The 18,621-nt window shown below is 27.1% G+C and overlaps 1 protein-coding gene across 3 annotated transcripts in view; it reads right to left on the reverse strand.

Annotated features, from left to right (window-relative positions):
* LOC107440520 (sarcoplasmic calcium-binding protein 1) overlaps positions 1-15,728 on the reverse strand; it is a 123,632-nt gene extending 107,904 nt beyond the window's left edge. Inside the window, exon 1 of one of the 3 annotated variants that reach the window (XM_087161371.1) lies at positions 15,709-15,728. In XM_087161371.1, the coding sequence (XP_087017497.1) occupies positions 15,709-15,711 (3 nt within the window). In that variant the 5' untranslated portion in view covers positions 15,712-15,728. Of the gene's footprint in view, positions 1-5,168; positions 5,242-9,307; positions 9,600-15,708 lie in introns of those variants that run through there. The other 2 variants (XM_087161372.1, XM_016053474.4) reach the window with 2 other exon arrangements.
* Between the last annotated feature and the right edge of the window lie 2,893 nt (positions 15,729-18,621).

Genomic DNA, 18,621 nt, shown 5'->3' on the forward strand with positions numbered 1-18,621 from the left:
TTGCTTATTAATTAATTTATTTTATTTGTCTTATTATTTTACTTTCTGAAAAAAAATGGAATTATGAAATATTTTGTTATTGTTGGCGAAATTTGCTTCCTTGAAGAAATGACAATAATTATTTCGTCACTTTGACGAAATTTTTGTTCGGAACATATAAACAACAGTTTCAACAGACCAAAAACAGTTCTATCAAAAACGAAGAATTTTTCATGTTATGTGAGCACCCATTTCATACAGCGCTCATAAAAGTTTAATTTGCGTCTCTTGATTTGAAAATTTTTATGACAAAAAGTTTAGAAATAAATTTATATTAGGATTATATATTATGCATCCAATACAATGAGAATTTCTGTTTCATTTCCTCTAGTTTATGCTCTGTTAAGAAATAAAGTGCAATTTTGTAACGGAAACAAATTCTCTTCTTTAGCAAAGCGAGTTATTGCAGCAATTGTATTTGAAATGAAATACTTTTTCAGACTGATTTAACGATTTCGACAATCCGTTCGAAAAAAGGTCTTCAAAGAAACCATTTCTAAGCGACATCTGCTTTCCCGTAACAGATTCTTTCAACATTTACTTTGTCCCTGTCATTTCCCGATTGAAAGTATTCTCAACCGAATTAATGCTCTTCAGAAATCTAACGTTTGAAATCGTAAAAAAAATGAAATAGAAACATATGACAGACCTCTTATTATATAGTTTGATGCTAAAAGCTTGCACAGAAACATTAAACATCGAATTTGACGAGTTGAATAAAACGGTATACTCTTTTGTATTTTTTATGAGTCATGCTTTTGCCTAAACATATGCTATTTTAAGAGTTTTATGTAGTCTGTAATAGTTTTTATTACGCACATAAGTGTTATTCTTTAAGTAATACTTTAAATTATTTATTTTTGTGTAAATACTAGAGATTTAATTTAATTCCTTTCTACCGATTTAGACAAATATATAAATATTTGTCCTTAAACTTTACTAAAAGAAAACTTTTAACTAACAATTCAGTTAGCTATCCTAAAATTTTTAAAATTTAAAGTAGAGATTTATATCAATTTAGTTGCACCAATTTGATTTTTACATTTACTAATTCTGGAATATTTAACCATAAATCAGCAATTATGTAAGAAATTTAGTATGCTATCCATTAATTTTGCATTGATAGAAACTTAATATAATGTTCTAGCTATTCAGTCCCTACACAGAAAAAAATTCTGATAAAATTATAATGATTGATAATATTTGATAATGATGTTTTTGGTAAAACAAATATAGTCCTAGTTAAAAAAAAAACTAAAATAGACGGTATTTCAATAATTCATTTGATAATTTGTCATTTATATAGTAACGCTTTACCGTAAATTTCGGATTTCAAAATTATGGTTCTTATTACCACACATTTAGTAAGAAATACAAAACTGGAAAGTAAATTTTAAAGAATAAATGGTTTTAAAGACATGCTATAAGTTATCACGATAAAATTACTAGATTTACTAAACCATATTTTACTATTAATTTAAAAAAAATATTACCAAAGCCCTTTTTCAAAAATTACTGAACCTTTTGGTGTTCCCGTAAGAATAAACGGTAAAAACAGGGTAAATTTAACCATCTTACGGTAGATTTGATCATGTTTTTTTATTGCCATCTTAATTTTATTGAATTAAAATGAAAGTCCAAACAGTAACTAAAGGGATTTTCAAATTACTGTTTAATTGGAAATTTAAAAATCGAAAATAATAATTTATAACTTATCTTAATAACTAAAACAATGACTTTATGACCTAAATATGATATAATTCTGAACCGTAGATCCAGTTAGAATTTAACTTGTTTGTTTAAATTTTTTTATAAAGCTTAGAAGATTGAAAATATAGTTTAAAAGGTATAAAGTAATTTCACTGGTAGTACTGAAAAAATTGTGTACTGAAATGAGTTTTACAAATTAGCACAAATAAAATTGTATTCTAAGACTTTCATTTACTATAGTAAAAGAAAAAGCAAGTGAAACACTTTATATTCAATTAAAATACTTTTGCTATAAGGAATATATGTATAAAGTTTTATTTTCAGGGCACCAGAATATATTAATGGAGAAAATAAAATTTTCAAAAGTTATTTTATTGATTTATGATTATAAATACTATGATTTATTCTTAAGATTCATACTTGAAATATTTTTATTTTTATTTCTTTTAAACTAGAAGTAAAATAGAAATTAAATGCTCATATTAATTTATATAATCATTTGACTATATTTTAACACAAGTTTAAAATCATCGTATAATATTTTATTTTTATCATCTAGTTAACTGCTTATAACAGACTGTGTATAACTTTTGTGGTTAAATCTAATTTAATGTAATAACTCTGGTAGCATAAATGTTAAGTGGTAATTTTAATTACTGTCTGTAGTTAAACTTATTTCGTTTAGTTAGCTAGTATTTTAGTCCCGCAATACATTATAATAATTCGTACTTTTTTCTCATCAAATGCACTTTTTCTTGCTAGAATTATCGCAAATAGAGTGAAATTAAGAAAATTGTGGAATGCCTTCTTAAAAACGATAAAAATAAAAATATATAATATCATGGTGTCAAATTAATAAATGTTTTTGTGACATTATAATCTCTCTCTTGAAAAGTTGAGCCCTTTTAATCTCTTATGTAATGCCACTTAGATTTCTTTTCATAGATTGTGGATGTGAATTTGTAATATTACGTCACGTTTTTACTCAATCGTCGTTCTTGCGTAAATGTTAAATGACTTTTTTGACGAGACTAGTAGGCTATTTCCAAAATCGGTCAGAGGCATTCAGACTAATATTTTGCTGATAACATTAGAGGGTCACATATTTGACGAAAATCGATAATCATTAAATGAATGGTGAAGCATTTTTATTTATTTCGTCACGTTTACTAAATGTGAATAGTTTTACTTTCTAATTAAAAAAATTAATTTGTTCATAGAAATATTTATCAATAAAATGAACATACGTTTAAATATTGTAATCTTTCATATGAATATTAAAGATTAAATTGTGGCACTTTTCAATCCTGTTATATTAAGATATTAATGATAATTATTAGAATTTAATAACAATTGAAATTTACAATTATAAATAATATGATAAGATAATAAAAAAAGGATTGATACTGATTTAATACACAGAGAAAGGGTCCTTTTTGTGTTAAATTTCTGTCTTCACCAGTTCTGATAAAATGTTCATCAGAAGTTTGATACAAAGCTAAGGACTTTACATGAATCTCAAACCTGAACGCATTTTTCAGAAATAATTTTTTATTCCCTTTAAGACAAAGCATGATTCATGTATGCACTATGAACAATTTTAGTGTTTCTTAAAACTAAAAATGGTGACGATTACACACCAAAAATGGTGTAGTAAAGCACTAGAGATAATTCTGGGTGTGATGAAGCATTAAAGTCAGTTCTTGGTGGCAAGAAATATCGGAAATGTTCTTTTAATTACAATTCATTAATAAATGTAAACTATTTAGTGTGTATTATGTAAATGTAGATTATGTATTTTAAATAAATTAATTTATGAAAAGTTGCCAACATTAAAAAAGTGTATAAACATTTGTCACCATTTTTAGCTTTCAATAACACTTAAAGTTTGTAATAAACACACAGAATCGCTAAAGTCATTTTTACGATACACTTTAAAGTATGAGCATTTTGTTAAATAATGCGTAGAAACTTTAATTCTTACAATAAAATTAGCCTGTAAATCAAACAAACGCATAACAATGAGAATATTAAGTCGAATTTGTATTAGGCTTAATAGAATAGAAGCCGTAAAATATTAAATACGAGGAGTGTTTATTTAAGTAAGGATAGTTTTGTTGTGTACACTAATAGATGGCGCCAACGTCGCAATGAGTACTTTGTATTGTGCCATGGCATTCCTTAGGAACAACAGTGCAGAGTTGCTACCATGTATGTAGACTGTGCAGTCAGTTCTGTGCTTTAAAATGTTAAGTTATTGAATAACCCTGATAATATTTCGCAATTATTGAATCACCTGCCTCGTACGGAATACGATCAGTGGTGCATTTTCTTGTCGGAAAATAACCTGCCCGATGCAAACGTCGGTAGATTTGTGAAGTTTACAGAGCTGTTACCATGCTGACAGGCAATTTTGTTACTCCATGACAATGACTCTCCAGCAGCTCAGATCAGAACTTTCTTGGACTCTTTTGAATGGGAAGTTTTAGACCCCCCCTCCTGTAGCCCAGACCTTGCTCCGAGCGATTTCAATTTTTTCTGATATTTCAAACATCATTTCGGTGGTAAACACTACAATTCTCCATTATTGGCGTTTAAATTTATATCTTTGAAACATACACGAACTGATTTGTCGTTGTCTTGAAATAACGGGAAGCTACTGCACCACACTTTAAATTCAGAAAGCAATTATATCACAGTTTTTATAGTATAGAGGAAACTTTTCGTGCAAAGTTTTTGTTGGCATCATTTCTGAGCATATTTTCAACAATAGTCCGATATAGAGCTGACACTTATATAGAACTTGGAAAGCATAATGTACGTTTCATACTAAGTGAAATAATTTTTAATGCCCTTAAAACATATCATAAGTTACTTTACAATATAAGAGCTTTAGTGTATAAAGATTCTAAGTGACGTACTTAATAAAAATAAAATTTCTAGTTTTTATATTAGTCTTATTTAACTATACAAAATTAAATTTTTTACCAATTCATTAAATTTCGACGATCTCAGTAGAATATAACGTAATAGTTTTTGAAATTGGAATAATATTACAAATTCATTTGGTGAAGAATAAACGAGTAACGTTAGAAAGTCATCTTTTAGTAGTAAATAACACTACGCTTATAGTGCGAGCATTATAACGCGAAGAGTGGGGATTTTTAGATATTGCTATTTAAAAGTTTGACGTTAAATAATTTTTATTTCCTAACATATATCAGAAACTTCGACTAATTTAATAAAATCTACTAAAATATCATTCGGTATTGTAAATTTTAGCAATTTGAGTAAATTTGAACAGTTTTAACAGTAAATTCGGATAATTTACTGAAATGTCACTTAGAACTCATTCACTCAGCTTGTCAATTATAGATACGATTATAAGTATAAGAAAAAATTGATAAAATCTGATTTACTTCATGCGGAGTTGGTCTCCTTTGTGCTAAAAGTTTTTTAGAAGGAATTCTGAGCATACTTTCAACAATAGTTTGATACAGGACTTTAGCCTATACATAAAATGAAAAGTCTAAATCCATGTTTTAGAAATTAGTTTTAATCCCATCCACCCAAAACATATATCATAATTTATAAGAAAAAGAAAAAAAAGCGTTTTTAAATTATAATTTTGAGAATGTAACATAAGTGAATATATCTTTATTGATAGTAAGAAAAAAAGTATCTTTAATGAATTAGTTAAAAATGTAGGAGCGAGTTATGGAAATCGAGTTCATAAATTATCTTAATGAGTTGTAAGTAAATTCTCCTATTCAATGGAAAGTGTTAAGTGAACTGTGTTAAGTAGCAAAAAATTTTATTGCTGTTATTTCAAACTTCTTTCACATTTTTCGATTTAATTGATTAATTTATTCTTTCATATATAGATATCAGTACTACAATTTTACAACGAATTTAGAATTTTAAATGCAATAAATATTATTAGCAAAATTAATATTTTTCAATTCTAATGATAAAATCAAAACGTTTCTGGACATTTTTGCCATTTTACTAGTTTTTAATTAAAAACATTTTATATATCTTTAAGGTTATTAAAGCTTTTGTTGAAAAAATTTTAAACAGTTCTTCTAGAATATGGCGAAAATTCAGTATTGTATTGTTATAGTACAAAGACATTTTTATTGCAATATTATGGTTATATTTTCAGTTTTCATTTCAAACATTTTAATGTACTCTTAGTCGTCATTAACACATGCGATTTGTTTTTCTTTTGTTATGACTGGTCCAAAAAGCGATCCACAGAATATGATTTATAGTATTAAATCTAACCTTTTCCAAGACTAGGATAAATATTAAAATATTCTATTTAATTGATGTAAACAAGTTAATACATTCTAAGGTAGAAATTTTATTAAATTTATTTTACTCTTCTGTAGGAATGAAATGTTTTGCACATTAAATAGTGATGAAAACTCCCCATATCGCATATAATTGAACTAGTTTCTGCCTATACATGTCAGATTTAAAATCAGAAAACCTTTGTCTTAAGAAGCTGATATTAAGAAATAGTATTATTTCGACAGTGGTATGTATAGTTAAATCAGTATCTAGAAGTTAATTAAAGTTTAAAACAGAAGTATTAAAATTTCTTCAGTCAAATATCTCCGTCAACATTGCATTTTTTATTTCTGAATCCTTTTTAATAAAATAACCATTTTTAGAACTATATTAACAACTTTCTGTCAATAAATGCATATCTTTATATGAAGAAATAACAATATCAGGTTCAAAAATGATATTTGTGTACATACAAAAAAAATATTTCTGAAAAATAAAACTAAAATATACGATTAATGATAAAATTACCAAATTTCATCACGTATTATAAAATAAGATTTTATTATTAACTTTACCAAATTCATTACCAAAGCTCTTCGGTAAAAGTTAAGTTAGTTGTTTTCCCCATAGAGCCAGAAGGCAGTAAATTTTATGATATCCTAGTGACTTTAATCATACTCCTCTCTTAGTGTGAAAGAAAAATCTATTAAAGTTCTTATTTATTCAATCTGAAAATATTTTTAGTGATTTCAATTAAGAAAATAATAATTTAAATACAAATTGTTTTTTAATTAAATGTTTTTGAAAGATATAATGGTGAACAAAACATGTAATTGGAGGAAATAAAAATGGAAAATGGGTATTTTTATCAATTGTAAGTTCTTTACATGTTTAGTTACACAGAAAATCAGTTTGCTAAATTACATAAAATAGCAATACATTAAGATAATTATATAGTTCCTTAAAAGTTAATTTTTACTTGCATGCATTCTGATATCCCAAAATATTTCTCAGCGAGACTGTAAGTAAATATAGATAATTTCACACTTCAGAAATTTTTTTTTTATATTTCTTAAAATATGAACGATTTGAAGCCTCACAATATGTATAAGAAACAATGCTTCGCTGTATTTACATTTTTCACTTTCTTTATCTTATGCGCAATTCGTTGCGTTTTGTCAATATAATAAAATTATTTTGAAGAATATGTACTAAATTTATTTTTCCAATCCATTTTTTTAGTTTTTTGATTTTAGTAAAAATATGAGTAAATTCTGCTTCATAATATTTATATAATGAAACAAGTCTTCTTAGAACTTGTAGTTGAATTTCTTTTTTCTGTTTTTTAGTCCAGTTTACTTTATGAAATTTGCTTAAAATGCTCCACGTCTTAAAATGAGACCTTCAAAATAAAAGTTTGCCAAATTCATCTCTATTATATTATTCGTAATATTGAATCACATATTTATTAAATTCAGTCTTTTTTTAGATAAATATATGTGAAATTGCTAGCATATCAAGAAATGACTGTTAAATATAAGAAATAACGGAATACATTAAGTAATTCAATTCATCTATTGTTTGAGCTGTCTGATTTAAGAGATAACTGAAACTAATGTAGTAAAACATTACTTCAGACTTAAATTAGGTTTTAAATTTATTATTAAATAAAGAATAGATTTTGTAAGAGAAAACTGCAGAATTATCGAGCATTCATAAAGCTTAAGTGCATTTTTAATAAAAAAAATTTCACTTAGTCGAGCAAAAGTTTTAATCTAATTCAAGTTCAAATTAAGTCCCTAAATAAATTTTGCGTAATAAATCTCACACACTAGAAGATATCTTCATATTACAACTATCCAATGTGTTATACAAACTACTATAGTTCTGCCAAATGTTTAATTATATTTCACAAAAACTAAAAAGCAATAGACAAAAAATTCAATTAAATAATACATCAACCATCTTAAAATTATCTAATAGAATGAAAATTTTGTGAATTATTTTCATTAATCTTTTTCAGAGCATCTGCGTAAGATATTTGTTAAAAATGATATTTTTACTATTTATGGTCGTACACCTAAAAACATTTATGCTTTTAATCGTACCTATAACAACAATTATATTCCTTACTGATGCACTCTTCTTGGTACGGATGATTTAAATTAAATAAAACTCTCCTAATTAAACATTTAAAATATTTAAGGAATCAAGATTTTATGTATACAAAATTCCAGTGTGATTTCCAAATTTTATATAAAGAACATTTAAACAATCAAGATTTTATTTCTAATTCCATACATTTATGCTTCGAAATTTAAAATACAGCGTTTTTTCTGTAAATAACAGCGAATGGATATGCATATGGTCGTTATTTTTCGTGTGAGAGAATCAACTTTTTATGTTAATATTTCGAATGTAAAAACTTAAATTGGGCAAACTTTTTAACGAATAAAATTTTTTTTTAAATAATGTGCACTTTTGCGTTACATTATATAATGGAATTATTTTCTGTTAGTTATATTAGATATAACTTACAGTATTAAAGGCAATCTCAGTTATGTAAAGTAAAGAACTTTTTATTAATTTTTGCATAAATTTAGAATGCGTAATAAAATGGAAAGAGTTTCATATTTTTTTAAAATAGAGTTCACAAGTTTTAACAACGAAGCTAACTTTGTTCTTGTTAGATATTGCCATTTATAGTTTAAAATTATTGCTCATTAATATATTAGAATATTTTACGTAATACTTGTAGTTAGCATTTAAAGAAAAGCATTTAATATTTGTAGTTACGTTTTTAAATATTTTTTTTCAATTTAAGTTGAAGAAAACTTCTTTTTAATATTTAAATTAGAATTTGCTTCGGTGATAATTGAATTCTAATTTTCAGTTCGTTTTTTTAATTGAAGTATTTTACCGGTTTTTAAACTAGAAATTTTTAAAAGAAAAATTGAACTAATAATTTTCCTTTCTTTCTAAATAAAAAAATTTCAATTATTTTAATACGAATTTTATTAATATTTTCTATAATTTTTTTAAAAAAAGAAAACTATTTTTTTTTTCAAAAAAGGCAATTCTATTTCTTTTCTAAAATTTATATTTAGTATTCCGTGCCATTTTTTCCACCAGAATTTTGATAAACACATTAAAAAAGAATTCTTTCAATGACAAAACTGCTTCCTCAATTTTAGAATCAAGCGTATAGCATTTGTAAAAACATTTAATAAAACTTAAAATAATATTTAGAAAAAACATTTACCTTTTAAAATCTTCTAAGTTTAAAATATTTAAACAAGCACTCTTGTAGCTGGACTTCCGATCAAATGAGCATCAAACGATTTTGTCAAAATCTGAGAGACTACCTGTTGAAGAAAGCTCACAAATCCCGGGCAAAAGAGCAAAACTGTGGGGGTGTTTTGGAAGATTGGAACGTTGCGTTCTCTCGATTCTCACCTAGATCTGAAGACGAACAAGGTGCGCTAGGAGAAAATGTTTGGGAAGTCACCATGCGCGTTGCTCTGTCAATTCCTGATGTGGAATGTGTGCGCAGGCGCGCGTTGTTTTGCGCTGCCCAGCCGGTATTTATTTTTTGAGTTTCGTTCGTAAATTTTTTTTGGATAGGAAGGTATCTTCTTTTGTGTTCTTTGATAGTTTCTTCTTTGGTATCGCTTGCAGCTGTGTTAGAAGGCTTTCCTGTCAGCAGTTTAATGGTGTTTGCTGCCTCAGTCAAAATTGTTCGTTTTTTCACCAGCTTCTTAACTTGGTGTTGATGAGATGTGCTGATAGAAAAGTTACTTCTGTGACAATAGTTTGAATCCGAACACATTCTGTGGTGTATTTTTACGAGGGGTAGCGTAAAATTTGATGTTTATCTTTATTTGAGAAAAACAAAAATACCGAAACGTTAGGTTTAAGTTGTTTTTTAAATTAGCAATTTTGCTTAATATGTTGGTATCTTTAGCTTGTTAAATTGCTTTGGATAGAAGCTTAGGTATATTTGCCAGTTTCTTGGTTGATCTGAGTGAAATGATTTTAAACCTTTATACGTAACTGAAAGACAGTACACTTGATAGTTAAGTAGCAAAATTAACGAAGAAAGTCTTTACAATTGCCCATTTAGATCCTTAAATTCTTCATTTGTTAATGGGCTCAAATTCTTCGGCAATATGTTAAACTGCTAAAAACTATGTAAAACTGCTAAAAACTATGTAAAACTGCTAAAAACTATGCTAAACTTACATTATGTTAAACTGATAATTTCATGTATATGTACTAGATACTTTCAGCTCTGAGTTCGCCATTTTTTAAAAAATTTACCAATAATGAGCCGTTGTGGTTCAAGGGATAGAGTGCTTGCCTCCCAATAAAGTGCCCTAGGTTCGAATACCAGCGATAGCTGGCAGATATGAGTTCTGCACTCGGATAGCACTGATCACAGTGCTAATGTAAAATATCTCCAATGGTAGACGTAATCATGGGTTAGAGTCCCCTTACTGTAGAACTAACTATTGGAGGCTTTCATGGTTTTCCTCTCAACGTAACATAAATGCAGATTAGTTCTATCAAAGAGTCCTCCTAGAAGGTTAGTTTGTCAAAATGCTTGATCCAGAAGTTCCCTTGTCTTCTGGATGTTCAAAACTACAAAGCTACGGAGTTGGACATCCATAGTTGTAAACTCAGGAATGAGCTGTCTGTTCAACGCCGGTTATTAAACAAAATAAAATTCAAATAAAATCAATGAAATATTCATTATTTTATAATTAAAATTTATATAAAAGTAACACTTTAAAACAGAATTTATGTTTTTTCAAAGTTTAATATGCATATAGTTATTGATAACCTATGGAATTTTATTCCTTTCTTATAGCAATTGTAAAATGCATACTTCTGAAATTTTTTAAATGCCTTTGTATATGAGTTAGCATTTAATATTCACTTAATTATAATAAGCTCTTATTTATTACAAGCTTATTCATAAAATAAAGGAAACAAAAACAAATTTGATGAAAACAGTAACATAAATTTTTTCTAGTAAAAATTAAAAATAAACACTAAGTTGCCTACGAAAAATGCAAAAAGTAAGGTGAGAATCAAACCTAGAACAACCACAGTAGCCTAAAAGATTACAGTGGCTAAGAGGAGCAAATCGAGGTAAAATGCATTTCCACGCTCTTTAGAGACAATTTTCACTCTCTTCTGGCAAGTCTTGAAAATGGGCGCATGTTTTTGATCGTTTGAAACTTGTCAGTTATTATTTCTTGAAGCGAATGAAGTTTTTAATCAAGTAATAGACATCTAATGTTATAACTTGTCTTTAATACGGCTTCATTATAAAATAATAGTTCAGTTGAAAATTGCAAATTAATATTACTCTTTGGTCAAATTTAACTAAAATAAACATTGCTAGAAATAATTTTACAAGATTGTATTTTTCGGCAAAATTAGCTTCATATTAATTTTACTTTCTTTTTCTTCATAAGAAGCAATGGATTCAATAATTAATTTTACGACTAATTTAAAAAAAAAGTCATCATAATCGCATCATAGACGATTTTTTGTGTAGACAAAAACAGATTACTGAAAAAGTAGATACGTATGCATTCAGATTAGCTTAGTTAATGTTTAAAACTTAGGCAAAGGTTTAAATTTTAATAAAATAATAATAGTTAGATATAAAATGATATGTTGGTACAAATTTTCATTTTAGTTTTTTTTTCTTGATAATGCTTTTCGAACTTTTATTTCATTAGGAATTGATTTTAAAAAAATTAAAGAAGGGGTCAAAAATAAAATGAAGTAAAAAGGGTAATATTAAGCTGTTTGAAAGGCATTTTACGTTAATAACTGAAACTTATTTTAAAGGTGGATATCATAGAATTTTCGAATGGCGTTTATTGAATATGTGCATTTTATAAAATGGAAACAAAATTTTAAAACAGTCTTCAAAGATAAACCAAGAAATATCTCATATAAGGTTCAATTGCTGCATTGAGAAAACCATAATTATTACACATTCAAAATAAATGATGCTCAACAACATCAAGTATTGAAACATGATAAGCCTAATTTTGTCAGCGAACACTGTTAGAAATATCTCAAAAAATGGTTAAATAACACTTTATTTAAGTGTTATTTCACCATATTCAAACGAAACAGTCAAATAACCATAAATAATATGGTATTCAAATTGTTAACTGTGAGAAAAACAATTTTTTAACTGCCTTCACCTAATACAATTAAATAATTTGAATTTTATGACCCTAACTAGATCCACCTAAGGAAGCCACTTAGTTCCTTGCAGCTGAGAGATATAGCCGAGAGAGGTAATCTGTTAATTTCATGACCGACTAAACGGGAGTTCGAATCCCAGCGTAGACGCCACAATATTTCCTCCATTCCCTTCAACGCATAAAGAGTTTCCACTCCCCAATTTATGACCCTGGGCTATCAGAATACGGCACTCTCATGCGCACACAAATGGTAGCACGATTAAGATGATAATGTAATGTATTCGTACATGCTACTTGTAAACGGTTGAAAAACCATACAGTTTTATAATAATGGTTTTTAACCATACAATTGTAAATAGTTTCAAAACCGTAAAGATAAAAAATTTTACCTACCGTAAAATTTTCGATTAATTGGATGGGCCGACTGCTCTGCTACTGGTTGTTTTACTATAATTTTAAAATGAAACTTCTAAGAGTGAAGCTGAATCTTTTTAAATAAAGAAAGCTTTTATTAAGATTTTTTAATCATGGATTGGAAAATGCATTTCAACTAAATGCTGCTTCGACTGAATTCTAAAATGAACTCTACTAAATTGATTAATTTAAAGCTTGTTAAAATACAACTGTCAAAAGCTATTTTTTTTAACTTTCATTCATTTTTATTTCTTTTAAGCTGTTGTAGCATAAATTTCAATATTTTATCCAAACAGTCACAGGTACATAGTTTTTAAAAAATGAGCTGGTTGAAAATCCAAGGAAAATTTATATTAAAAAAGTGTCACTCGCTCAAGCTACCATAAATCATCCTCGATTCTTTCTGACTATAAGACCGCTTTTTTTTTATCAGTTTGACAAATTGTTGACTTCTTTCAAAGCACGAAATTATGAATAAATGTGGCAATAGCATACTGAATAAATTTCATAGATTGACTAAAAAAAGTTCTTCTTACTTTTTTTTCTTGAAAAAAATATTGATTTGTCAGTTAAAATTAAGATGGAATTCCAAATTTTAATTTATGTAATTAAGTTCATATTTTGTTTTTTAAAATTTTTTTTGAGACCAAAAAAAATTTTTTTTTTAAATTTAGAAAAGTATATATAGAGAGAATTACATAATTAGATAAAGAATAACATATTTGCTATAATTTTTTTTCCTCACGAGAAACAACAAACATATTTACTAAAACTCAAATACTTGTTTAGAAAGAAGGAATGAGAAGTTTTAAATTATTTATTTGTAAGATGAATATGAATTTATATTTATTACAATTCAAATACTTTTTTGCAGAGAAAAAATAACAAATTTATCATATTATATTTTCTCAGATTAGTCACTACACAGAGAAAAGAATTCTGGCAAAATTATCACATTTAAGAAATTTTTAGTGAAAGAAACAACAATTTTTTAAAATAAACCATATGTGGTTTCTTTGTAAATACAAAGAACGAATCACAAACCCTTTTCCGATTAAAAACAACACGTTTTTACAAAAAAACAGCAAGAATATATTTCGAATCTTAAAGCGGGATTCAAACCAATTACATAAACGCTTCTAAGCGATTAATAGAATAGTAATACTCCACAGCGAGGCTGGGATCACTATTGCTGCGGGTCTTGTTCTACTGCTAAACACTCAAAAGCATGAAGATAGTGGGTTCAATATCTTTGTGCTGTTTTTTTTCTACATTTTTATGCTATTTGCTCTGAAATTTTGCTAGAGACGAGCAATAATTTGCATTAAAACCATGATCATGTATATGTATTTAAACAGTAAATTTGACCATATTTTGGTTGCTTTCAACCATACTTTTTTTCTTTGCATAAGATGGTTATTACAACTCAAATACTTGTTTATACAGAAAGAATGACATACTTAGCATATTATAGTTTGTCTGATGAGAAGGAAGTGATAAATGTATTACTTCTCAAATACTTGTTTATACAGAAAGAATGACACATTTAGCATATTATAATTTGATGAGAAGGAAGAGATAAATGTATTGCAACTCAAATACTTATTTATACAGAAAGAATGACATATTTATCATATTATAGTTTGTCTGATGAGAAGGAAGTGATAAATGTATTACAACTCTAATACTTGTTTATACAGAAATAATAACACATTTATCATATTATAGTTTGTCTGATGAGAAGGAAGTGATAAATGTATTACAACTCTAATACTTGTTTATACAGAAATAATAACACATTTATCATATTATAGTTTGTCTGATGAGAAGGAAGTGATAAATGTATTACAACTCTAATACTTGTTTATACAGAAAGAATAACACATTTATCATATTATAGTTTGTCTGATGAGAAGGAAGTGATAAATGTATTACAACTCTAATACTTGTTTATACAGAAAGAATAACACATTTATCATATTATAGTTTGTCTGACGAGAAAGACTGATAAATATACTACAACTCAAATACTTGATAGAAGAGAAGGAATAACATATTTAAGTGTATTACATTTTTACAGATGAAAAGGAACTGATATCGTCATTTCATCTAAAATAAAGAACTTCATTGCCTTAAAAACAAGCAGATGGAAATAAAAGTCGATATGTCTTTTTTTTTTTCATCTGTCCATTTTTTAAGCCAATGAAGTTTTTTTAATGAAGTAATATCTCATCGCTTCAGTTTATTGGGATTATTTATTTAAAACTCTAATACTTGTTTATAGAGAAGGAATAAGATATTTAGTGTATTATATTTTGACAGACGAGAATTGAATGATGTATTTATTTTGTTAGTAGTGAAGAAATAATATATTTAGTATATAATATTTTGACAGATAGGAAAGAATTGATATATTTATTACAACTAAAATACTTTTTTGTAGTGAAGAAATAGCATATTTTTTACATTATATTTTATTCTTAAAAGAAAGAATTAACATATCTCACGTCGTTGAGTTCCAAGGTTAGAATCACAATATAAGGGAAAAATAACTTAAAGAGTAGTTTTAAAATGCAACTTGTTAAATTTATTCAGTATAATTTTAAAAATGAATACAGTAATTTATTAGTCAAGGCAAATATTATGTGATTGTAGTTATTATTTATTATCATATACCAAGAATAATTTTTCCTTATTTACTTTTAGAATATTTCATTAATTTTCAAAATAAAATCCCTTTTTTTTCCTAACTCTCCTTATTTTTCCTTATATTCAAACAACACCCAACCTGCATTATGTAAGAAGCAAAATATTAAGCTTCTGTACTATTTTTAAATAGATTATAAAAATAAGAGTTTGGAATAATGAAAAAATATCAATAAAAAAAAAGTCAAACATTGCATTTTTTGGAACACATTTAAAGCGCATTTTTGCTTCGATTTCATAAGTATAAGAAAAGATAACTGCTGTGTTTTATTCAGCACGCATATTGCACGGAGTATTCTAGATGACATACCATGAATATTGCACGTTTTCTTAGAAGTTCTTGGCGATGAAACATTTTCCTGAACTTTATCCTAGTAAGACGAAGACGTGAGTTTTGGGCACGTTTTGTAGATATCCAGCTAACGTCTTTTTCTTCTTGAAATAGATGATGTTAGTTCCTTTCATGTATTTTATACATTTATGAGATAGTTCACCGTAAAACCATTAAAGGTATTTAGATAATAGTGCATGATACATTTTGCTGGTATCAAATGAAAGTTTAAGCGAAACACATTTTGATACGTTAACTAAGTGTGGTAAATAAATGCTTAAAGTCAAATAAAGCAATAATTAATAAGGCATAAAGAATAAAAATCTTAAAGCATAAATTACAAATAGTTTGAAACTTCAGTTGAAATGAATGCTTAGAACATGTTAAGCGATATTTTTGCAAATTTTTTAGTGATAACTTTAAAATTCTTAGAAATACCAGAACAATAGATTTCTGGAAACATCAGATTCCAAAGTGCATATCAGCATCAGAATTGTCAAATGTATAAGGACATAATGGCAATGAAATGTATTTAAACATTAGGTCTGCAGAATGTATGCGAATATTAGAACCTTAGAATTTATACAAAAATTTTAGAATTATAGGGTGAATATAAGCATCAGGATTAAAGAATTTTTATCGACATAATTGCTAATTATAACAATAAAATAATACATAATAAAATAACAATTAACTAACATAATAAAATGTATTCAAATGTCAGGTTGCTAGAAAAATCACAATAGAAATTCAAAAAAAGTACAGAAACATCAGGATAATATAAGGGATATATAAATATCAAAACTATTGAATATGTACAATCATAAGAACGACATAGTGTATATAAGCATCGGGATTGTTAAATAGATAAAAATAAGGACAATAGAACATGTATCTAAATATCAGTGAATATGTAGTGCTCTAAATTTGCATTAAATTTCAAAAAATTAAAAAATCTGGCCTTTCAGTTTAAAAAAAATCATCAGCGTTACTTGGACAATTACTCTGTGAATCGGTGCAATAATTTTTTTGCCTAAGTATTCTTTTTTTACATGCAAAAATAATTTACATGAAAACTTCCATTTGGAAGATGGAGAAATTAAAATGAGTGAATCAGTATTAATGATAAAACTTGAAAAAACTTAGTTACTCAATATTAAAAAAATGCTGACTTGACATTTAATTTGAATGTACACGATTTGTAACAAATGAAAAAAACTTTGTTCATTCAAAAAATTTTTCATTCATATTCAATATTAAAAAGAATGGAATTTCTTCCTAAAAATAAGCATTTTATGTCTCTGCTATAACAAAAAAAAAAATTACGAATGAAAAGCATAATTAAAAGCATAGGTAAAGCAGAACCAGGTGTTTTTTGCTCATGGTGAAAATAGTTAGCTGCGAAACATGTTGATTAGTAATAATATTAAAATAAATTTCATTTTCATAAAAGCATTGCTTTTAGTTTGAGTTATTTTTCTACATAAAGGCTTAGTTTTAAAATTCTATGCAACCTTTTTTATTTATGAAAGCTTTTGAATGTACATAAAAAATTAGAATAAGATGAAAATACTTTAATATTCTTTTCTATGAATAATTTATGCTTTTGGAGAGAAGACACCGTTGCGAAAGAAATATCTTAAACCGCTTTGTATGATAACATTTAAATTAAAGCTGCATGTAGGATTTTGTTTAAAAAATGTCGTCTACATGAAACTTCTGCACGATGTTTAAATTAATTAAAAATCAAAATCAAAGTATTATTTCATTACAGTTCCTAGTTTGTTTCTAAAAATTTATTAGACGAATAGAAACGAAACTATGTATTCTTTTAAATTAATAAAAAATATACAAGGAGAGGTTTTTCATTTTACAAAAACGAAGTTAAACAAATTTTAACACTTTTAAAAACCTTATGAAGAGATATTGTTTCAAAAATAAACTAATTTGTGAAGATTTAACAATCGGTGTTTTTTTGTGACGACGCTTTATTAAACGTAATTTTTTGATGATTATTTTGTCACGAAATCATGTACTCCTGGAAAAAAACATAAATTCGCAATTCCCTTACGAAATTGTTTCTTCACCTCGCTATTTTAATACCCCAGGAAATTAACAGCATTTTTTACGATTTACAAACTCATTACTCCATATTAGAAAGTGCAGAATTGAACCCTTTCGTTTAACTAGCAAGTTTTTTGCGTTCAGTTCCCGTGTATAACTAAGCACTCATTCTCAGATATTCTTATTATTAGATTAAACAATTTCTGAATTTTTTTTCCAATGCCCACTTGGAGAATGACCTTTCGTCATACAGGAATCTGAAGGGCAGATTTGTTGGCCTATCTTTTAGGGGCACCATATTTGATGGGCCAACGTAGCTTCTAAAGTAAGGACAGATAGAACAAAAAGGGACCGAATATCCATGTCTTGCCCGGGATTCGAACCCAGAACCTTTCTGATGCTGGGCCAGTTCCATGACCCATACGCAGGCCAATTGGCAAATTGAATTGGCCGGTCCTTGAAATTTATTTGGTTATTTTTTTATGATCTTTTTGTCACGGAATCATTGTGACCTCGGAAAAAATATTACTTCTCAATTCTTTTGTGAAATATTTTTCTTTACTGCCCCATTTTAAAGCGCAATGGTAGTTAATCAGCATTTTTTTATAATTTACAAACTAATGACTTTGTATTTCGTTGATGTTGAAAGTTGAGCAAAATTACATTTTCTTGCTGCTTTAAGGTTAATTCTAAGATCAGGTCAAATGCGCGTCGCACATATGTTTATTTTTAGGAACTACTCGTATTTACAGCAGTGCACAACCCTACAATAATATCAAAGACACTTTCAGTTCCGCCATTTTTCTCTTAATTTTTCGAAAAATACAA

Source organism: Parasteatoda tepidariorum, chromosome 4, assembly GCF_982258835.1.
Source record: "Parasteatoda tepidariorum strain Cologne lab strain chromosome 4, Ptep-v5.0, whole genome shotgun sequence".
Taxonomy (NCBI): Eukaryota; Metazoa; Arthropoda; class Arachnida; order Araneae; family Theridiidae; genus Parasteatoda; species Parasteatoda tepidariorum.